Genomic DNA, 23,664 nt, shown 5'->3' on the forward strand with positions numbered 1-23,664 from the left:
AGTATCCTAAAAAGTATCCTAAAGTCATGTCCTATCATGCACTTCCTTTTGGAAAACATCTGATTGATCAACGTCTTCGCTTTTCAGCATGACAATGATTCCGATAACACTGCCTGTGCAGTAAAAACATACAATGAAACACTATCAGTCGCGGACTGGCATCGCCTGGACCTCAGCATTACCGAAAAAATGTGGGATCATGTTGACAGAAAACAAAAGAAAGGGCAGCCAGCATTCAAAGAAGAGCTTTAAATACTCTTCAAATAGCCTGAATAACTATTCCTTAACACTACTTTACAACTTAAAAAAATTAAAAGAAAACCTCGGGGTGTGTTGAAAATGCTCACATGAAGTGTATTTTTGCCTCACATACTGTATTTCTACATATGTTTGCAACTTACAATGAATCGCTACACCTACACTACCAGTCAAAATTCTGGACACACCTTCTCATTTTTCTTTATTTTTACTACTTTCTACATTGTATATACACACTGAAGACATCAAATATATGGAATTATGTAGCAAAACAAAAATGCTAAAAACTCTAAATATGTTTTATATTTTAGATTCCTCAAAGTTGCCACCACTTGCTTTGTTGACCACCTTCTCTCAATGAGCTTCATGATGTAGTCACCTGAAATGGTTTTCACTTCACAGGTGTGCCTTGACAGGGTTCATTTGTGGAATTTCTTGCCTTCTTAATGGGGTTGGGACCATCAGTTGTATTGTGCAGAAGTCAGGTTGGTACACAGCTGACAGCCCTTATTTGACAACTGGTTCACACCGTGAAGCATGGAGGAGGAGGTGTGATGGTGTGGGGGTGCTTTGCTGATGACACTTTTGGGGATTTATTCAAAACTGAAGGAACACTGGACCAGCATGGCTGCCACAGCATCCTGAAGCGACATGTCATCCCATCCCATCCTATTTGCTTTTAGTTGGACCATCATTTATTTTTCAACAGGACAATGACCCCAAACAAACCTCAAGGCTGTAAGGGCTATTTGACCAACAAGGAGAGTGATGGAGTGCTGCACCAGATGGCATGGCCTCCACAGTCACCTGACTTAAACCCAGGCGAGATGGTTTGGGATGAGATGGACCGCAGAATGAAGCCAAAAGGGCCAACAAGTGCTCAGCATCTCTGGGAACATTTCAAGTGACTACCTCATGAAGCTCATCGAGAGAATGCCAAGAGTGTGCAAAGCAGTAATCAAAGCAAAGGGTGGCTGTTTTGAAGAATCATGACGAAACATATAAAAATGTTTTGAGCTATTTCACACTTTTTTGTTTATTACATAATTGCTTGTGTGTTCATTAACAGTTTCGATGGCTTCAGTGAGAATCTACAATGTAAACAGTCGTGAGAATAAAGAAAAAACATTGAGAATGTGTCCAAACCTTTGACTGGTAGTGTATTTTTTATGTTCCTATAGGGGTGTCTATAGCTATATATATATTTATTTATTTATTTATTTAATGATTGAGTCTAAATCATATTGTATTAAGATACACACAGCATTGCTGACTTTGAATGCAATCTTCAAAAATTGTGATATATTTTATTTAATTTTGGGACTAATTCCACATTTCCATTTAGAAAAACAAAACAATGAATAAACCCTTTTTACTTGTTTTTAATTTTCAATGTAACCTTAAAAGCACAAGCAAGTAAAATGTTATTAACTCAGTTACTTTTTTATGTTTTGTTGGATGCTTTTTTTTTTTGTCTTTTTCAAAAAAACAACAGCTTGAATGCCCAGTGGTTTTATTTCAATTAAAAAGAAGCACTTTATAAATTAGCAATTTTAATATGCGTATCCTTGCTCAGTGTCCAACATTTCAGGATTATAAACAGGAATCTGTCACAAAATTCTTTCTGCATGCGGAATGAGTATTTTATTTGTAACCAGTTTATAAAAATAAAATACAAAATAATTTGAAAACAAAAAGAAACAAAACACTGTACAAGGCATTGATATGATACAAATAATAGAATTAACATAAATAATTACAGGTATATACAATGCAAAACTCCCGCTTGTTACATTCTTTCCTTGAGACTGTACAGTTACATTTCAACACAACGACATACATTACAACACAAAAATATCAACCATTGAAAAAATCCCAACAACTCAAGTGAAAATGACAGATGGGCAAATTAGCAAAAGTCACAATAAATAATTTCTGTCAAGTATTTATAAGCAATTCAATATCATGACATGAGAAGTGTACAAGTGCACACCAAAGCTTTTATTAGTTTCCATCTCACCTTTCAAAATAAAACAAAACAGCTGGCTTTATTCTGTTGGTCTGTGGCTTTGTGTAACCACAAAAAACCCCCAACAAGCTACTATAAATATGACACTTTCTAATAGCGAGCCACTGTTAAAAGTGACAAAGAAAAATCTCATCTGGAAGGTAACACTAATCCTACGACTACACACCACTTGTGAGATAATAATATTAAAACCCATGATAAGAAATCTGATTATCTTTTAAAATCAGCAGCACACTGTTTAGTGTCTGTCCTTCCCTTTCATTGAAGCCCGCTAGGATATATGTCATATTTGTACGATAATGATATTATTTAAATAGTACTTTCAATATTTTACAGGTATATATTAAAAGTCTGCACAACAGCGTTCTGAACTTCGAAGCCTTGAAAGAGGGGGAATTCAAAGACTGCTCGCTGGCGATGTATAAATTGCACAGCCATTTGAAAGCATACAGCTATCACACTGCAAACACACCTTGAATACGGCACCCTGAAATTCTCCAATTTCAACCAGTCGATCAGTAAATGGTCCACACATTCTCACAGTGGAGCGCTCCGGCTCTGACACAGAAGTCTTTCAGCACTGATTTCAGTGGCGAGGGTTTGCATGGTAGCACATGCCATTTATAGACCGTGAGATAATAGAGAGAGAGAGAGAAAGGCTTGGCTTGGCCTAATACTGGAATGATCTCCAACACAGACAAGGCTCAGTCATCCCTCGCTATGCACAGAGGGGCAGAGAAGAGACATTAAGGCGGCTGACTGACTGAACGATGTCTGCCTTCAGGATGAGTCATCATAGCTGCTCTGTGAGGCTAGCGTAGGTACCTGCGAAATCTACATGAGTCAGACGAAACAGCATTGTTTAATATCGACAGAAATAAGACGCTCTCATCTCAACTCAAACTGCAAAGTATATCAAAATATTTGGCGATGTGGTTTGTGACTGTGACTACCATCAGGCTTCAGCTCGTGAGTACAATGCAAGACTGTAAAATGCAGGAAAGTCTGTTCTCCTTTTATTTTTGCATGTCACTACAATTATATGCAATGATAGAATCATCCCAGGTCGGTGCAGAAAACTAAAATCAGGTAAGAAAGCAAGTTTTTAATATGAGCCAGAGAAGATTTAGAGATTCACCTAACAGGAAATGGCCAATGTGGTAAATGCTATATAATGATGAGTGTTATGCGGCTTTTTACTCAGTAGTCGATTTGGGGGGTTTTCTCTGTTGAGCATGCAAAGAGAAGCACTGGAAGGAAGCTGAAGTTATTTTACAGTATCTTACAAGCAGAGGAGTGGGAATAGGTTGTGGAGGAGAGCTTCAGTGAGGAATCCTGACTAAAAACTGAACACAAACAACACTCTGGCTTCTTTACCTTGTGCACAGAACGTATACTGTATGTCGTTATATAAAAGACATTCTCCGGTGCGGGAGAAACGGGAACGGAAAAAAAAAACATTCTCGCACGTGGAGGCATGGAGCATCGTTTTGGTGTGAGAAATATGTACATATGGCCTCCGTTTTCAATAACATTTGACAAAATTCTTTTTTTTGAGGTCTGAAATTCACATTTGTTCAGAGTTTTATCTCAAACACTGGCCTGGTATGTAGACAGGACAGCTAATATTTCCTGTTACAAATAATAGCTACTTTGTCCTTAAGTAAACTGCTGCTCAAATTATGTTTGATTAACAAACATTTGTGTTGCTACCTTTTCTACATAAATGAATGAAAAGGGTTGTCTTATAACCGCTGGCACAAGTCTGTTTTTTGGCTCTTGGTTTTTTTGTTGTTTTTATCTTCCTCCGCTAATTACAAACACACCAAAGTGAATCTTCAAGCTGCCCGAAGTGCCAAGGCACGCGCTACGACGAACATCAGTGCACCTTGAGTCATTTAAACTTACTACTGCTACTAAAACATCACAAGTCTAACCTCTAATTCCTTCATTCCAGTGTGACATTTCAGATTCCCTCTCAGCAACACAGTAGGCACAAAAAGGTGTGAGTCCTCCTCACATGCTTTACATGACTGATTGTATAAAGGGTCGCTTTGAGCGATCCCCTCATTTTAAAAACGAATGCACGTGACACAAAAACCACACTTTAACGATCGCACGCGAGAGGATAGGAGTCGTAAGCATTGCTAAGCATCAAAATAAATATCTCAATAAATACACAAATTCTGCCTATTATGCATTCACATTTATCAGAAAGAAAACGTTATACCCTGCCTGATCTGAGTTAGGCCCTCCGGCCAATAATTAAAGTCGCAAATCCCATCAGTATGATTCAAATGCATTAGTGCTGGGGATAAATAAGTTCTAATATATTGCGGTGCAGGACAAATCAAAGTTCAATAATCCGGAGACTTTTATATATGTGCCCACTGGTCCAACTAACTTCTGATTTATGTGTTACAGCGCTGCATGAACGGTTTAAACTACAGCATTGATTGTAAAAATGAAAAGAAGACCCTGACACAACATTGCCTGTTTGGTAAATTATCATAAAGGACGCACTCCACCAATTCAAGTTCAGTCTGCTAGTCATGCATCGTCATTCAGCTTGTGAACAAGTATTTAATGTCCTCAGAGTTTTGGGAAAGGCAGCATTTTTGGGGGTTGGACTAAAATTTCTGGATATCCCGGCTTGTGCCACAAAGATTAATAAAAGTCTTTTTTAAAATATGTTTTCCAGGAGTCCGGCAGCCTTAGTGCAAAACTACAATCACTGGGGTGGTATTTAAAAGCTGGACACATACTGAATGACAAAGCCTATGCAAAAAACAGAAGGAGCGAAGAGAACACTGACAAACTGTGAGAGGAGTAAAGTTCAGACTATTTTACTGATTATACAGGAAGACTCACTGGCTGATGTCTGTCCTATTACAACTTCTCTGCTATAGCAACTCAACCTGGTGGGGTCTATCTACTCAGTTTGCTGGAGCACTTGCTCTCTTTGCTGCAGCCTTTTCCTCTAGACAGGTGGAACGGGCTGGTGCGCGCCTGCCGACTACAGCATGTATCCTGGTGGTGGTGGTAGAAGCGGCGGGGAGGCGGCGAGCCGGAGAAGCTAGGGGGTGAGCGGCTGCGGCCAAAGCAGCCCCCTCCTCCGCCGCCACGGTGCTCGTGGCGAGAGGGCGAGGAGCTGACCGAGCGCTGCAGGGAGGAGGAACTGCGGGGGGAGGCGCTCGAGCTGCGGTGGTGGTGCGGAGAGCTCGTCAGGCTGCAGATGCCCATCCTGGAGCCCCCGTGCTGGGCAGAGGAGCGGTGGTGAAGGGGGGAGCCACGGGAGCCATGCATTAGCTGAGCAATACACGTCAGCAGTTCTGAGTCACTGGTGCTGCCAGCTCGGATGCGGTAACGTCTAAGCCTGAGTGAAACATGAAAAACAGCAAAGCTCAAATGGAGATAAATCAAGTTTCTTGGCATAAATTATTAAATTAAATAAATAAAAGAGAAAATATCTTTATAGTATCTTAATGAAAGTAAAAGATGCAAGGCAACAACTTACCTGCCCTCCACTGTGGGGCGACACGGTGGTTTTCCAGGAGGTGGACGTGGCATGAATTGAGCAGCCAGTTGCTCAGCAGAAGAAGCTGCCTGAACGGGACGAGGGATCCTGCTCTTGCGGGACAGCGGGCTAGAGGAGGAGGAGAGAGACGGAGCGTCGTCTCCCTGGCGGTCAGAACGGGAGCCCATAAGAGAGTCCTCATCCTGAGAGCGGTCAGAGGTGGAGGACAGTGGATCTCTAGTGAGGGAGGCTACCATTGGGCCACGCCTATCAGAGAGGGATGGCGAGGCAGTGGGTGAGGGGACCTGGCCTTGGTGGCTGGCTTTCTTCTGTAAGAGCTTTTCCTTGGCGGATCCTGGTGGAGGGAGCTCCAGGAGGGCCGAGGGCTCCAGCACAGGGATTCGACTTTGCCTGCGGCTAGGGTCTTTACGGGGGGCAGCCAGCGGGGTGGAGGAGGCTGGGCTAGTGATCTGTTCTGGGGTCAGGTTGACTTCTCTAGGGTCTTCCCCCTTCAACTGAGGCTCTGTGACACAGGGAGTGGGGATAGAGTCATTCTCATTGTCTTTAAGCTTGAGGAAAGTTCCAATACTTAAATCCCTTTGGTTGTTAACAGGAGGGGAAAGACGGCCATTGGCAAACAAGGGGCTGCGAGGAGAGCGATGGGAAGATGCCGAGCATGGAGGAGGCGAGCACGGTGAACGAGGGCAGCGCGGGGAAGACATGCGGCTTGGCACAGGGCTTTGAGCTTTGGTGCGGCTGTCTCCATTAACCAGCATCTCAGCCAGGGGGTCTACTGGTGACCCTGGATGGGAGGCCACATGGTCCTGCGGGGAGCTGATGTCCACTGTACGCTCCTGAACCTGCTGAGCTTCTGCTTCAGCTTCGCCATGCCTCTCCAGCAGGAGACACTGTGGAGCACTGTCTGAACCTGACTGGGAGGAAAGCCCAGAAGGACGCTGAGCCGTTAACTGGAGTGGGGAGGGAAGAGGTGGAGACATGGGAGGGAAGAGAAAAAGACACAGGTATTATTTAAGAAAAAGAAAAGACTAAAAAAATGGCAGTAATATTCTAAATTGTCAAAGGTCTGTTGCTGATAGACTACAACATGGCGAGTTGTGCTGTAGATCTGCAGCAAGAGCCTGTTGCAGATGTGTGAACACTGAACAATTTTACAAAATGTGGTAATAAATGGTGATTAGTTTGGCAACAGCATGCAATACCATAGCTACCATTATCAGACCGAAACACACAAGTGCTATGGCAGTGTCAGTCAAGCTGTGAGTACTAAACCAGCAAGTAGGACAGGAAACGTTCACGCAACTTCGCAGGGGGCTTCAGCGAAGAGAGGGTGAGGAACAAATACAGGGAGAGAGAGAGAAAGAGAAAGATAGAGAGGACAAAGACGATCTGAAACAAAAGAGACCATGCAACCTGTAGTCATGACTCGACATTCCAAACACACATGCCACAATCAGACAAACACACAAACCCTATCCAGATCACAAGAACACATGTCCAGACACAAGGACACATCTGACCCATGCTCTGTCTGGCCTGCACAATGCCCCTTATGGTTTCTGGAGAGAGCTGCCTGACAGCAACACAATAAGCAAGCCAAATGAAGAAAAGAAGCCAAAACCAGCAACTTAAATGAAAACAAAAAAAGAACAAAAATGTTGACAGCGGGTGTAATGCTACTGATGTAGAGGGAGCTGAATGGAGGTCTCTTTTTACAGGACTGTGATGGGCTCATCACCTGCTGAAGCTGGGCACGGGTGATGCGAATGACTGAGGGAAACTTGGTGTTGGCAGCACCCGCAGGGATGGCTGGCAATTTCCTGCGACTGGGTGAGCAGGTGCTGGGGGTGGGGTTTGGTGGCAGAGGTAGGGAGGCGTGGTAGGAGGAGGAAGAGGAGGGGCGTTCTTGCGGCTGCTGGTCGGCGGACTGGCTGCGCCTCAGGGCCGGCAGCTGACGTTGGTGCAGTGGGTCCGACAAGGTGGTCAGGAGGGTGTGAGGACTGGGAGAGCGCAGAGGGATGGGGCTGGATGTCCGGACCGCAATCTCCTCGGGCAGAGATGGAGGAGAGGTAGGGAGCTAAGAGATGGGAGGGAAAGAAGTGGGAGGTGGAGAGAGGAGGGGTTGTGAGATTTGTGAGGGACTGAGGAAGTATAGTGGAAGTACTGTGAGGTGGGACAAGCAGGCTGCGCTAGCGGGGAGCAGGATGCAGAGCTTTAAGTGATGAAGGGATCAATTAAAGAAGTTCTAAAATTTTTGCATACACTGATGAAGAAAGATGGAGACCAGTCAGGGAGTTTTTGTTATGGCAGTTTATGTTTGCAATCTGGATATAGAAGTTCGGACTGCAGAGGAAGTCAGGGGATAGACAGCAGGTCTGTTCTCTTACATGTTAAAATCAGTCAAAGTTAAGCTCAGAGACAGAGCAGCAATATGGAAATGGAAGATATAGACTACTGGGATGTTATGAATAGGTAAGTAGCAAGAAAGTAGTTTAAGGTAAGCAAATCAAAACATATTTTGGAAATAAAAAGTTTGATTTGAGAAGCAAAAAAGGAAAAAAGCAACCACTTAACCCAAATGCCTGCAAATAAATAATTAGATTGATTACAAATTAAAGTAAATCAAAGCCATAAGACCTCTTTCTCCCATGCTGTGATCTGATAAAAAGCTCTGAGTTGTGTCACAACTATCTTTTTCTAACAAATACACACAAGTGAAGAAGCGAGCAGACATAAAGCAGTAACATTTAGCTTCAAACCACAGCAAGATGCAGCTGGTGACACTCTGTTGAATGATATTAGCATTTACGTTCTATACCTAGAACTCTGACTCTGTGCAGCTTTTTAACCTTGTAAAATGCTGACTATAGTCAGGATTATGTATGCCATGTTATGATATGGTATTCAAATGAAAGTGCTTACCTGTGTGAGGACTCCTTCAGCCAGAGCTTCAGCCGGGCTGGTTGGAGTGATTGGGGGCAAGGGCCCTGCAGGGCCCACACTAAGCTCCAACTTGTCCATTTTTACACTTCCTTTGGAAGAGGCCGTGCTTTCTTGTTTGGCTTTCCCCGATCTAGGGCTCTGGCTGCCCTTTTCCCATCCAGGATCCTGTCCATCTGGTTGTAGCACCTCTGGCTCCTCATCCTCCTCCGAAGGGCTGGTGGTAGCCTTGACTCCTGGGGACCCGCTGGGTCGCTCCACCATTACCCACTCCCTTGAGTCAAAGTCCTGCCTCCCAGAGCTCAAATTGAGGGCCACAAATCCCCCACTGCTGGCTGCCCCCTCTCCCTGCTCTAACGATCCAGGGGAAGCTGGCTTAGGAGAACCACCACCGGATAGGAACTCTTCATCATAGTGCCAAACCCTATCAGGACGCTCCCCGGCAATTACAGTTTGAGCCTGAGTTACTGGGATGATAGCAGCTCTGTCAGATTCCTTCTCCTGTTGTTGAGTGCCTAGCTGCTGCTTTGCTGAACTGAACATATACAAGACAAATGCAAACAATCAACCTTCTGGTCTACCTAAAGGTGAATTTAGATAAGAAAGTAAGTATTACCGTGCAGTACAAGTATTGGTTGCTTAGTAGACTTACCAGGCATCCACGAAGCGCTCTGGGCTGGGCTTGGACTCCAGGCCAAACCTCCTCTCCAGCTCGAAGCTGTGGATGTTGCGGAGCTTCCTGAGCAGAGGGCCATCACGGTCTGAAGCCACCACCTCAGAGTGCAGTTTGACAGGGGAACCCAGGCTTGGACCAGCATAGGGGCTCTGGTGCCCTTGGTTGCCCTGGTTGTTGCAGTGTTCCTCCTCCGCTGCCGTCTGTGGGAGACAGTGTTTTTTTGTTTTGTTTTTTAAAAAGTAACTTAAATGCCAAAGAAGCAGGTGAAGTTCATTTCTTATATTTTCTTTGAATTCCCTGTGGCTTTTACCTTCCAGACAGCTGTCCTGATGCGGTTACGGTTGCGATCCAGCTCCTCCCAGACGTCAGTCTCCTGGTTCCGGTGCGGGTGGAGGGGAGAGCCCGGCAGACGCTCTGGAGCAGGGTTGTTCTCCACGTCGCTGAGCTGCTCATCCTGCAGAACCTCATCTGTATTTTCTCTCAGCAGATCGCCAGGGATCAGGGACGCATTTGCCATACTGTAACAAGAAAAGGTGCACACACTTTCAATGTCTCTGAAGATATATATATATATATATATATATATATATATATATATATATATATATATATATTTATATTTTTTTTTTTTTTTTTTTTTTTATTTTTTTTTTTAAATGGACCCAAGAGAAATTTCAGCCATACATGAAGTTACTGAAAATAGACACCATAAAACATGCTTCTATACTTATACATGTATATATTTCAAACATACCCCATGTGTGCTGGAGTGAGGCGAGTGTGATGTTGAGGTGTCGTGGTACTGGCACTAATCGTCAGCGTGCCATCAGTAGTGGTCCGCTCCCAGTCATAGGGGTCATTTTCCACGACATTGTAGGTTTTCATACTATTGTCAAACACTGACATCAACAGCTGCAACAACACAAAAATATATAATCATCAATTCATCATGATAGAAGCAGAAAATATACATGCACTCCAAAACCTGAGCGATTTGCTCAGGTTATGATACAGGAAAACCTTCCCTCTTTATTGAATGTAAATCATACCTGGTAGTCAGGTTTGGTAAAGTAGTCAAGGCTGGAGATGTGATCCAAGAACACACCAAACTCTGCCGGTAGATGTTTGAGCATCAGACGATGATCATAAGTCTCTTTCAGCTTTCCCACATGTTCCTAAAATACACAAACACACATCAATTATATGTCATCATTTGGAGCCACCAGGACAGAGCTCATTTTTTTCAGTGCCCTCACTTTATCCTTGATCTTCCTCCACGGCAACTGACCGACCAAGAACTCCACCAACATGTAGAAGAGAGACCACAGGTCATCGTGACGTCCCATCTCCTGCAGAATGAAAACAACTCTGAGTTAACAGGATTGGATAATGTTTGACTGTCAAAAAAGAAAAGAAGAGGAAGACGCATGCAGGACAGCATCACAGATGAAACAAAACCTCTATCACATACTTGGCAGATACTGACCTTATTCTTGTGCGCATTGACAGATGCATATCGCACTGTTCCCCTAAACCCTGCGACTGGACGGGGCTGACAAATAAAGACAGGCATAGTCATTAAATGGTGATGCTGATGATATCTAACTTGTTTATGGTTAGTTTCAAACAAGATTTTTAGACATAAACTTTTAATTTGCTTCCTGTTACAAACAGAGATTTGGAGAACAAGATAAGAATTGGTTTGAATTTCAATACTCTACACGAAACTACAAAAGTATCTGTCTTTATAGCTGCAAAACATGCATTATATTCAAAAGTTACTTGTTAACTTTGTCTCCATTGTGGATTTACAACAGACCAAAACAATAAGCTACACAAAAACTCAGTAAACAGAGCAGAACCTTTATCAGTGGAAAGGTCCCTGTTCTTAAATGTGCAAGTTAAAATAGAGCTAAAATAGGACTTTCATATAGTTCCACTCCTCAGTTTAAAAGCTAGATGTCACTAAATCCTACATACTGCTCCTTCAGATTCAGTATATAAGCCATAACAGAGAATGCACTTACAGGTCGGACCTCCTGGCAAGAGTTGGTGAACTGGCGAGCTAAACCAAAGTCCAGCATGTAGCAGGTACGACAGGTGCTGGGGAAGCGACCCATGGCAAAATTGGACTGTAGCAGAAACAGGAAGTTGAAAAAGAGTGAAATCTATGTGCAATAAAATGTCATTTCTATTTACAGTATATCCATATATGAATAAGAAATGTCTTCCAGTAAGGGAATATAATTTAAGACAGCACCTCAGATGATAAACAATATTTACATTTTGTTAGTTTTAGGAATCTAGCCAACACTGACGCTGAGCCGACTTACTGCAAGCAAAAAGCAAACTACTGAATCAGCAGCAATGTTAGCAGCCAGTTACAAAAAAATGATGTCAGTGGCAGAGTCCAATGCTGACAATAGAAATAAAAATATGACTATATTTATATTACTTATCTGCCTTGAATATACTGTAGGGACATATGTGCAATCAAAGAATGTCCTGCACCCAACTCCCTGCTACACACCGGTTTGATGTCACGATGCAGGAAGCCAACAGAGTGGATGCTCTCTATAGCTTCCAGGATCTGGCGCCCCAGACGGAGGGTGGTGCTGATGCTGAATGTTCCTCGAGGCATACTTCTCCTCAAATCGGCCAGGTTTCGACCCTAAAGGGCCACGCAAGCGAGTTATTAGTATAGGGGCAGTTGTCTGATAAATCTCCCCATTGCACCTGGCTTTTAATGAACAACAAGTCAATCAATCAAATCATCCATCCATCCATCCATCCATCCATCCATCCATCCATCCATCCATCGTGCTCTAAACAAAGTGAACAGTGTTTGAAACATGATGAAACAAAAGAACAAAGTATTTAAAGATACATACAAATCAAAGGCTTTACTGTTTGAAATGTTTGGCCTGGGCGATAGACAGATGTGTTCAGCGGGCAGGAAACAAGCCAAAAGTGAGGTACAACATGAACTGAGCTGCACACAACAGTTTAAACACATGGTGTGGTCGGGAGCCAGTGCGGTGCAGTAAAATTTGACATTCCTGTGGGAATGGTTGCACAAATTACAACCAGATCACACGTTCATAACACCCCAAGGCCAACTACTATCCAATTCAAGTAGGATGCATTTATAATTTCTGATCATGTCTTGGGTAACACAGCCTCATGTGGTCGATGGAAAACGAATCTTATACCTGCAATTCACAGCATGTGATGCAGTCTATCAATAGCCTGCAGCTTGAGTTTGCTTCTGCCTGATATTCTGCAAAATGCTACATGCATTTAAAGTGGAAATAGTTACTGTTCTTTTGGCCATATTTGTTGGTTTTTTTGGTTTTTTTGTATATACTGTAGGTTAGCTGCTGAATTATTTACATGCAGCAGTATTTTTTAGAAATTTCTAAAATGTTTATTTGCTTTGGTTTCATGTAACCATCTTCTATATAACAGTAACTTTGAGTAAGAGCTCATCATGATTTCTCCAAGTCAACAGCCCAAAGTCCAATCAAGGCCAGGGTAAATAATCAAAATGGTCAAACATTGCACATATTGACTGAATGGTGGCTATGACCACAAGACACAGTTACAGCATGACTGGAAATACGCTAAACAGAAGCAAGCTAGTGATCAAAGCAGAATAGGTGCTATGAGGATGTTTATTAGCTCAATTATAAGTTTTTTTTCTTATTAATTTAGTTTTCCCTTTATTTGTGTTGTTATTCTTGCTCTTTGCATGGTTGTGCTTTATTTTTTTTTAATTTCCCAAATAATCACTGAGTAAAATGTCTAAAAGTCCACTCAAATAAATTCTAGAGCTTTAACTTAGCTTGACTCTGTGATTTTAAAATGCTTTGGACAGCCAGTAATCCAATTCCCACATTTTTTACATTTCCAAATATATGAAACACAGAAAGGCAAAAAATCTTTATTGCACAAACTGAAATTAGCAAATGTTTGACACTTGCTTGGTGAGTGATTTAGTTGACTCTTAAAGAAGCTTCATTTAGAGTCTTTTTAGAGACAAGTCTTTTCCCTTGGGACTAACCTGAAGCTCCATCACCACGTAGTTAAAACGGTCATTACGGCCGCATCCCACAAAGCGACACACGTGGTCTTTACCTAAGAGAAAAAGGACAAGAGAGTTTCAGGATCCTTCCTCTCACCTTACACGTGCTGTATTATTTGAGGGCTGGTTGTATGAATCATAATGATGTGTGTGCCCATACTTAGTCGCCCTACCGTATCCAATGTCCGTGCCCTCTCATCAGCAGCTTCACTGTATTATTTCCCTGCTGATTTATGGGATATAGCACATGACACCAGGTCTAGACATGTGTGCATGGATGCCTTGAGCATTTGTGTGTGTGTTTATGCATGGGAAGGACATTGCTGCACCGGCAGGTTGGCTGCAGCCACACCCCAAAGCCCTTCAGCTAGCAGCGTCTACATGCATAGTTAGTGACAAGACCTTCGTGCTAAAAATGCTACTATTTAGATCATTTGTTATTACAAAATTGTTATTTAAGGGTAAAAATACATCAAAGTTGAAAGTGGGTTATATTTGACTCCATTATGCTTTATATATCTGCTGGTTGATATTTACTCTCTACAGCTGGGCGGGTCAGCAATGGTTGGGGGGCTGGAATTGAGCCCATCTCAAATTATATGCTGGTTCCCTCAGGAAGCAACAGGACCACGATGCTCCAGGCCAAAGCCATTAGACAGCAAACATGATCCCAGCCCATTGATTTTCTTCTTGGGAGGGGGGAGGTAAAAAAGCATTGTGGGTAAAAGGGAGAAGGAAGGACCTTTTTTCTTTTATAAAAGAAAGAGAAATGGAAGTAACACAGTCCCCCTAAAGGATCTAACTTTATGTTAACCCTGGGAGTGTCCAAGCACAGACAACCGTACACTTGCTGTGTTGTTTCTGTTAAAAAGCAGGACCACCACAGATGTTTTTTCCACAGCATGGACTGAGGCAAATTGTGCTGAACCCTGGGCCAAACTGTTTTCAGATCTATATCTATTCTCAGAGGGAGAGTTTATTCTACCCTGCTCTGATGCTAACAAGTGATACCAGCATTTTCTCCTAGGAGGAGATTTTTGGAAGGAAACATGCTAAGGATAGACATTGTGAATGCTTTTTCTTCTCTTAAACATTTGCTGGATGATAACAATAAATACTCTGCACGTGTGAGACGATGGGCCAGTACCAATAAGTGACATCAGTGAATCCATTTGCACTCACCCTGGAGCTTCTTGAGCACCGCGACCTCCATCTTCAGCACCTGTTTGGGCTGCTGGGCCGACTCCACCTTCAGTGCCACGCTGACCCGCGTCATCAGGTCCGTCGCCTCGTAGATCTCCCCAAACCCACCACCCCCGATCTTCTTCACCTGGAGTAAAGATGATGGCACATATGATATATAAAAATACTACTTCTACAGAGTAAAAGTAAGAGGTGAAGATCATTTCAGGCTTCACAGAGTTTATGACAATTAGGTGTTTTGTCAACTAGAAGAATACTACAATGGCACATGAGCCCACAAACTGTATGCAAAAGACAGATGTAGCCTTTGGGTCTGTAAAGGGCCTTAAACCTGTGCTTTTTCTGATGGTGAGCAGGGGGTTATTCCACTTTAAAACCAACCTCCTTGCGATTTAATAGTATTTATTATCCTTTCTGTGGCGTGATATAACTGCGATTTGGTTTGATCCTTAGTTGGAGATTTTTTGTTCTTATTTGAATGTATAGAATTGAATTAATTGAATTGAATAGTTTTTTCTTTAAAAAAAACGATTCTGATTAAAACTGCTGGCAAATGGGAAATTTCTTTCCTGGTTAACCAGCAGGAATTTATATGACTCAGTTTATAGTTCACCTATACTTGTGCATAGCATCGTCCTTATTTCATTCTTTTAGCTGCTTCTCAACTACCAGTAGTATTCAAGCTCATCTTGTATCTCAACCAGAGGTGGGACCAAGTCATTGTTTTGCAAGTCTCAAGTAAGTCTCAAGTCTTTATCCTCAAGTCTCAAGTCAAGTCTCAAGTAATGTCAGGCAAGTCAGAGTCGAGTCTCAAGTCACTGGTGTAAAAGTCCGAGTCAAGTCACAAGTCTGAAACTTTGAATTTCAAGTCCTTTCGAGTCTTTAAAAAAAAAAACGAAAAAATAATGTTGCAGTTATGCTAAATGTAAATATTAGACCATGTAATTTTTTAATCTGTGTTTTTCTCAACACATGACAAAATAGTGAACTTAGAAAATATACACAAATTGTGAAATTGCACCTCTTTAAAATGCAGCTCAATTAAACCTAGCTCCAAGAATAATTTTCACCGACAGTTCTGAGATAAGCTGCATGTTATTCTTGGATGCGGTTGTAGGACCGGCTTTAAAATCGCATGACAAAAATATCATACATATTAAAAAAAACTGTATCACCAACGTAGCCTGGAAAACATTTGCTAGTTAGATGAAGTCAGCCATCTCATCTTAGCATATTTATATGCATATTTATAATCATACGGTTCTTGGAGTGAGTGCACACACTCATGAAGTTTAGTAACTTCAGGTCACAGCAACAAGCCCAGGTACAGTTTACCGACGGATGGGTACAGGACCTTGAAATGCACCGTGTAGAACGAAAGACCATCGTACGTATCATAAGTTTACCAGTCTCACAAATCGTCGTCATAAATACACATTCCTTAACCGTTTATTAATAGGACCTTTGAGCTCAACGGTAATTAATTAGCAGTGGAAATAATTTCTGGTAGCATCACAGAAATGTAGCAGTGACAATAATATTGTATGCTGTAATCATACTGGGCAATTAGTGATACAAAAACCTGTTTTATCCTGTGAATAAAAGTATATGTTTTTGTCAATGTACCATAATAACAGAAGCGAAACGCAATATTGTGTCAGGACAATTCACTATTTATGCACAATAAACAAAGGAGCATAGCGCGACAATTTCTGTTCAGCGCCAGACTTGCTTGTAACCTATATCACCAATTATGTTAAGAAAAATGACGCATTAACTACAACAGCAGACTGACCTTCGCTTGGAGCAGACTAACCTGTGAGCTGGAGTGTTCTGGGACGTTATAATTGATCTTTGAATGGCTGCAATCCAGGCCATCCGTCGCGTCTTTGTTACTTTGGAAACATGGCTCGAACAATTTCTCTTCAACGACGTAATCCGATAAAAACGATCTCTTTACCCGTCGGCTTCCCGTGGCTGTCATGCGACCGGCTATTGCAGTTAATAATACAACAGCTTCTTGACATTTTTGTGTTTCTTTTTATTGCTGTGTGACTGATTTCAATTGAAAGCCTGCGTGCGCTAGTACCGCTTGCCACGAGTTCCCAGAATCCTTTGCGGTTCTACCCGTGAATGACGTCACATTTTCAATCTCTATATAATATGCATGTTAAATTTTATATTTGGGGTAAAATATCAAGTCTTTTCAAGTAAACCGGTTCAAGTCCAATTCAAGTCCCAAGTCATTGGTGTAAAAGTCCAAGTCAAGTCACAAGTCTTAGAACATTTTTTCAAGTCAAGTCTAAAGTCATAAAATTAATGACTCGAGTCTGACTCGAGTCCAAGTCATGTGACTCGAGTCCACACCTCTGATCTCAACTACTACAGCTTTAATTTCCCCTAAGCTCTGATGTGCCCTTCACTGTCCTCCATGCTCGCACAGAGTTTTCTGTCGCACTTGGAGCTAAAGTTGTGGGATTAGCTGCAGCATTCTTATGTAACTCCTTAGATGACAGGAAGTGGAGCCAGTTAGGAACAACAGCCTCACATGGAGCCCAGGCTGGCACAGCAGTGAGAGACATGGGCCTTTGGGGAGCACTGCTGCTGCTGCCTATAGCACAATGCACTGCCACAAATAGCTATACAGGCTATTTTTGGATCACCCGTACTGCAGCAGCAGAACCTGGACAGAGAGACATGACCCCAAACTGTCGAAAACACAGGTGAGACACTTAAAAAGAAAGCGGTGGTGCTCATAGGCAGGGGAAGCATTGTTTGAGGAACAAAGAAATCCTGTTTGTGGAACAGAGGGTGACCTCGGGACAGGCAGTGATGGGGCTGCACAAACACGCTGCCTATTGTAGCTGGAAAACACGGCGCTTACCACTTTCCATCGTTCCTTAACCAGGGAGAGCACGCTCAAGATGTCAGTTTGCTCTGCTCCCCCACTCATCCCGTCAGCAAATCTAGGGACGCTGCCCTCACTGCTTCCCCCACGACCAGCAGCCTCACACTGGGCAGAGCATTTGGGATCTGATGAAGAACCCTACGGAAGTCCAAGAGAGAAACAAAGCAGTCAGAAGCGGAAGGAGGAAATCAGCTGTAATCTGTTTACATTTGACCAAGCTGCACTTTAGCATCTCAGGCTAACATCCAGCGGGTTTTACGGCATTAAAAACACTACAGAAAGCATGCATGCCGCTCAGTTGAGAGACCGACCGTTGCCTCAATAGCTGAAGCTTTCTGATACGTGACCATTGCAGCAGCTGCCACACCTGCTGCCAGCAGCTGTCCTTCTAGACAAGCTCACCCAACAAACTCACAGGCAAAACTATTACATTACAAAGAGGTTTCATCATCTTAGTATCATTTTCCCTCTTCTGTGTATGAAAGCCAAGCAGCAGATCTTATGAGTGTATTATCAGATGTAATGAGTCTGTTTAATTTCCTTAATTTAAATCGACTCAGTAGTGAACTGATTAAAAACAAACCACACAAAAATTCACATTTTTATAAATAACTGAATTTACACAAAGCACCAACTATTCTTAGAAATTACATATTCATTCATTTCATTGTGTAAGACAGTTTTAAGTTTATTTTTAATTCCACACACAAATGAAATATGGATATCTGCAGTCGTTATTTCTATTCTGTTCATTTATATCACGAGAAATTGAATGATCAAAAAAAACAAAATCAAGTGACAAACCAAAAATGTGTAGGTTGAAGCTACAGCTTACATAATACCTACGCCTGATACAAAAGAAAGAAAAATTGGCATCAACTGGGAAATTGAATGAAGATAAAAGAAAGAAAAGATGGACGATTCATGTCAAATCCAGCTGTAGATAAACTCTTTTCACATTTATCACAATACTGAATCATTCTGTAATAATTCTAACTTACAGTTCATATTAAATAAAGTTAGTTGTGTCAGTATTACTACATATACTGTTAATAAAACATTTTTGGACTAGATGTCTAAAAAGCACCATGCTGGAGGATAAACACCTTCCAGAGGAGCCAAATTGAAGGCTTCTAATGCATTAATAGAAAAATTATTAATAAACTTAATAATAATTTATAGAATCTCTATAAAATACAACCTGTTAAAAAGTGTTACCAATCATTTAATTAGGCTGACATGATGTGGCCAAACTCCTTTAACACACATCAACTTTAAAATGGAATTTCCTTTTGAAAAACCGAGTCCATGTTCCTGCATTATACAACATCCGTGTCGCAGATAAACATTCCTCCGGAGAGCACTCGCTAGATACTTCCTTTAGTCCGCCTTCAAACACTCGCTTACAGCAAGCCCGACTTTGATTCATCATTCTGTACACGGCGCCCGAGCATCTACGGTTACGCAACGAGCCTTCAAAACACTATTTGGTTACAGGGCATGATCCCGGCATCAAGGAGGGAATCAATCCCATCATGCAGCATGCTAGTGAGGCTGGGAAGAGGGAGAAGTGTGGTTAGAGTAGATAACAGTGAAGTGATGAGCATGAAATGTGACCCAAGGTTAAGGCTCAGGAGTAAGGTGGTCTTTGTTGAAGCTACACAGATCCAACGACACAACTGGACCAAACAAATCCCTTTTAATGACTCGCAATTACTGTAATGGACTTACATTACACTAACACTACAGTCTATTTTAAAATGTTTACCTTCACGGGACAAAAGGGGCTTGATTATGACCCCAGCTGCATATTTATATATGCTTCCTACTATGAATGTGTCTACATCTCCTACAGCTTTTCAGTTTTTTTGTTTTACATGAATTGGTGTAGCGAGGATAATAATAAGCTAATTTATGCTTTATTTATAGGCGGTTAAACATATCAAACATGTAACAAATGGCATGCATAGAGCTCAACAAAATACACGACAAACCAAATATCTTCATAATGGAAAAACTTAACTGAAATCAAGACACGTGCGATAATTCGAAATCAACAATCACTTACTAAATGTCGTAAAAACAGCGCAGTGTAAAAAATATCAGATGACATTAAAGTGGTTGTGCGTTTTGGCCAGTGCAGCACAATGAAGCGGCTTTGAGTGATCAGACTTGTGACAATGCAAGGTTGGAAATTTGTGTGCGGTCATTTATAACACTGCATATATTCAGTATATATGCTCTGATTTAGTTTAAAATGCCACTAATCTCTACATTGTACCGTTTTGCGATGAACTAGGATGTAGCACAGTTTTACTGCTGAAGAAGCCTTGAGGCTAACCCTAACCCTAATCCTTACCTTTTATTGTGTAAAAATGACTGAAAACCATATTTAATGATACTAAAACATTTTAGATTGTCGAACTATACTAGAGTATGCTCTACAGGAGTGCCACTCATTCTGTTGTCAGCAGGCTTGGATTAACAGAGATCACGGTCACCATTTCACATGCTAGAATTTTCCAATTACTATACCAAACACAGCAGAGTGAGTGCTGACATTCATTCACCATTAGTTCTTTTAAGCATTGGGTCATTCACTCTTCTTCTTTCAGCTGCTCCCTTGGGGGCTCGCCACAGTGAATCTTCTGCCTCCATCTCACCCATGATCCCTAACATCCTCTTCCGTCACACCTACCCTCTGCGTGTCCTCTGTCACTACATCCATGAAGCTGCTCTGTGATGTTTCTCTTTTACACCTCCCTTGCACCTGCATCAACATCCTTTGCCCAGAATATCTGCTATCCCTCCTCTGCACATGTCAGCCTTGCCTCTCTAACTTTATCTACAAACTGTTCAACCTGAGCTCTCCCTCTCATGTACTCATTTCTAATCTTGTTCATTTTGGTCACTCCCATTTAAAATCTTAGCATTTTCAGTTCTGACAGCTCCAGCTTGGCTTCCTGTCTTTTTGGTAGTGTCACCAACTCCAAACCATACGTCATAGCAGGTCTCACTACCATCTTGTAAACCTTTCCTTTTCACATCCTACTGTCACAAATTGCCTCTGACTCTCCAACCCACTCCACGCTGCCTTGCACTCTCTTCTTCATTCTCCATTGCTTTGAAAGATTGACCCCAGGTATTTAAAATCAACCACCTTCATTACCTCCGCTCCCCCCAGCTTCACTGTTACACCTGTCTCTCTCTAACTCCTCTTCTCTCCTGAGCATACCTCCTGAATCTTTTATCTTGCTTTGGTTCAAGAGAATCAAAAGTAAATCAAAAGAGGAAATATTTTTAATTCACACCGGCTAAACTTCTATAAAAGTATTTTTCTTGGTAAATTAGCGATGAACACAGGAAGTCTTTGAGCCAACTGTAAATTCTCAACGTTGAGCTAATTGCTGCTTATGCAAAATCACAGAGCATGCCATCAAACGTGCTGCACAAAAATGCTCATATCCTCAAGGGATGGGCAACTTTCTCTGTGATTGAATAACTAGTGCTCTGAGTGAGAACTTCAAGGTCATCCCATGTTCCTGTGCTTTCCTTCAGGATGTTTTTTCCTCAGGGTCACACCTGGCTATCACATATAAGAGGCTGTAGCAGATAATTTGCTTACAATTAGTCAGAAGTTGGAGGTTGTTATTTCATGCAAATAGGGTGTGGGGAAAGAAAGTTTTAAATAGTGGCTTCATCTGAGGCCATCTTTGACCCACAAACACACCAGCATTCATTCAAACATAAGCTTGTACACATATTGCACAAATCAACACACCTGCACAAGCCAGCCCGGCTGCCTCACGCTGTGACTAATCTAACGCCTTACAGAGGGGGCACGGTTCCGCTCCTCCTCCTCCTCCTCCTCCTCCATACCAGACACCGCCAATGACGAGAGAGAAAACAACAAGCCCACCAGAAGCAGCCTTTGGACCCCAAAATTAAAAGCCGCGTATGACAGCCAGCTCCTGCCTCATAATGCATCCCGCTTCCTGACCCCAGCATCTCCATGGCGACGATGGTGCAGTGCCATTTTCATTTGCTGACTGCAGCTGGTCATCGCCTCTGCCCTTTAGGTCTGCTGGAAGCTGCAAGTTTACAGCTACAAAAAGCATCATGAAATGTCAATGAGTGATTCTGCCGCAGAGTAGCTCTCCTTGAGAGTGAATATGAATGTGATTTGATGGTGAATATTCACAAAAACAACAACAACAAATCAGACCTGACCCTGAAAGCTTGCTATGCATACATGCGTATAAGCCTGGATCCAACGAGAATATCTTCTGCCTAATCCAAGAGTGGCCTGGTTCAGTGGTAGGACGGAGAGACTGCTGCTGGATGAAAATTAATCTCTGGACTGACTTCTCTCCAGAACGATGGGTTCTATCAAGAGGAGACTGGGAAGCTGGGAAGGATGGGACCAGAAAGTGTGTTTATATAGGGAATCAAAGATGCATTCACGTAAAGAGCTACACTTGCCTCCAGTGCATCTTTTTGATCATTGTTAGTGCATACCACAGTGACCAAGCAAATACAGAGAGGCCTTCTGTATCGTATTCAACGGGATGTGTCGATAACAAGCTACAGCCGAGTCCCAGCAAAGGTGTCACGCCGCCCTGCAAAATTAAACCCCTTCTCTTGCCTGCATTGACTGACCCCGGCTTTGCTGTGGAGAGCTGTTGCATAGCGATTTGGTTGCCACAGCAGATTTACTCAGGCGCGTCCACGCACATTGGCCACCCGCAGGCCACGCAAGCCCATCCTGCCTGACTTTAAGCGCTGACAACATGCAGGTTAACAAACCGAACGCATGTACGCAGCTGCCGCCGACAAACATGGGGGTGTTAAGAGTGGTGGAAAAAAAGAGGAGGCACTGAATCATCTGGATCCTTACCTCGGGTCTGAGCTGCCAGCCCTTGTTCCAAAGAAGAGCCGGGTGTGGTTACGAAAAATCCTTTTGGTTTGGGGGCGGCGGGGACGACAACGAGCGGAATCCCATAGCGAGCGAAGCGTCCATAGGCGGAGGTGGTGGTGGAGTTGTCGGTGACTGGAGATAAAATAAAAGAGCGAATGGAGGAGCGAAGGAAATATGTCTGAGTGTGATCGTCCGTTTTCTCCTTCTGCCTGTCACCTCAGCATCTTTATCTGTCGCTGCGGATCCGTGACGTGACAACTCTGATGATCAGCAGCCTTCCTGCGCGCGCGTCCCCGATTCGGCCCCTCGCAACAGCACGGCCACGCGCGCGAGGGGGCCCTCTTTAAAGCTCGTCTCCGCGGTTTAGCGTTGCGCGCACGCGCAGTACGCAGTCACCGCGTCTGCGTTTGTTTTCCCAGCCCAAAGCGTATGCGGAGTGTCATCGTATATGGACGTACAAAGGAGATATGAGAAAATGATGTTAGAGGATAATATGAAGGATACAATCGGTTTGGTTTGGAACGCGGCCACAAAAGACGGTTTTTTATCAATAACACTAGGGGGCGGCATTAAGCAAAAGACGCCATTGCTATACAAACAACAAGACTCAGTGATGAAAAGTGTATTTTACAATACAAAACATACGATACACGGTTTTTATTTAAGTGGAACAGAAAAAAGTGCGACAGCAAAGATATTGTCAAAAAATGTTGCATTTACATGTAGTGATTACGTGATTTTCTTGTAGTTCAATCTAAAGAAAGGAAAGATGATATAGTAAAACAATTGTAGGGGAAATAGGGGAAATTGCAAAAAATCCATCTTCTCTAGTCTCTTCTCTCTAAGTAGCACAGCTTGGGAATGCAAAATTGCATTTAAACAAACCACACGAATTCTGGAACAATGTCCTTTAGAAAGATGAGGCCAAAGTGGACATGTGCGGCCATAAATCACAAAACCAAACACAGCATATCAACACATCATACTAACTATGAAGCACAGCCGTGAAAGCATTATGATATGGGTTTGGTTTTCAGCCACAGGACCTGGGCACCAAGACCCTAAGGCCACCTACAAATCTAAAACTGAACAGCTGGAAAAGAATCAAGGTGT

The 23,664-nt window shown here is 42.6% G+C and overlaps 1 protein-coding gene across 3 annotated transcripts; it reads right to left on the bottom strand.

Moving 5' to 3' along the window:
- Positions 1-1,754: 1,754 nt before the first annotated feature.
- ttbk2a (tau tubulin kinase 2a) lies at positions 1,755-22,867 on the bottom strand. Of its 3 annotated transcripts, XM_080293427.1 has the most exons (17): positions 22,531-22,843; positions 21,415-22,041; positions 17,610-17,771; positions 14,705-14,852; positions 13,502-13,575; positions 11,969-12,109; positions 11,466-11,570; positions 10,925-10,990; positions 10,695-10,787; positions 10,488-10,613; positions 10,193-10,350; positions 9,749-9,956; positions 9,415-9,638; positions 8,745-9,297; positions 7,561-7,899; positions 5,805-6,772; positions 1,755-5,663 (listed from the first exon to the last, which is right to left on the bottom strand). In XM_080293427.1, the coding sequence occupies exons 3-17, from the start codon at positions 17,676-17,678 to the stop codon at positions 5,216-5,218; spliced, it is 3,720 nt and encodes a 1,239-aa protein (XP_080149553.1). In that variant the 5' UTR covers positions 17,679-17,771; positions 21,415-22,041; positions 22,531-22,843; the 3' UTR covers positions 1,755-5,215. The 3 variants fall into 3 exon arrangements, with proteins under 3 accessions (XP_080149553.1, XP_026007915.1, XP_026007918.1); XM_026152130.2 differs by lacking the exon at positions 21,415-22,041 and having other exon boundaries at positions 22,531-22,867; XM_026152133.2 differs by lacking the exons at positions 7,561-7,899; positions 21,415-22,041 and having other exon boundaries at positions 22,531-22,867.
- Positions 22,868-23,664: the final 797 nt, after the last annotated feature.

The sequence above is a fragment of the Astatotilapia calliptera genome, chromosome 19 (assembly GCF_964374335.1).
Source record: "Astatotilapia calliptera chromosome 19, fAstCal68.1, whole genome shotgun sequence".
NCBI classification, from domain to species: domain Eukaryota; kingdom Metazoa; phylum Chordata; class Actinopteri; order Cichliformes; family Cichlidae; genus Astatotilapia; species Astatotilapia calliptera.

What these genes read in the sequence shown, in the direction of transcription:
- ttbk2a (XM_026152130.2), bottom strand. Translation starts at nt 17,678, where the DNA reads ATGAGTGGGGGAGCAGAGCAAACTGACATCTTGAGCGTGCTCTCCCTG. An exon ending in CTTGCCAGGAGGTCCGACCT is followed by an intron (nt 10,991 to 11,465) that starts GTAAGTGCATTC and finishes TTTATTTGTCAG; the next exon opens with CCCCGTCCAGTCGCAGGGTT. An exon ending in CTGAAGGAGTCCTCACACAG is followed by an intron (nt 7,900 to 8,744) that starts GTAAGCACTTTC and finishes CCCATCTCTTAG; the next exon opens with CTCCCTACCTCTCCTCCATC.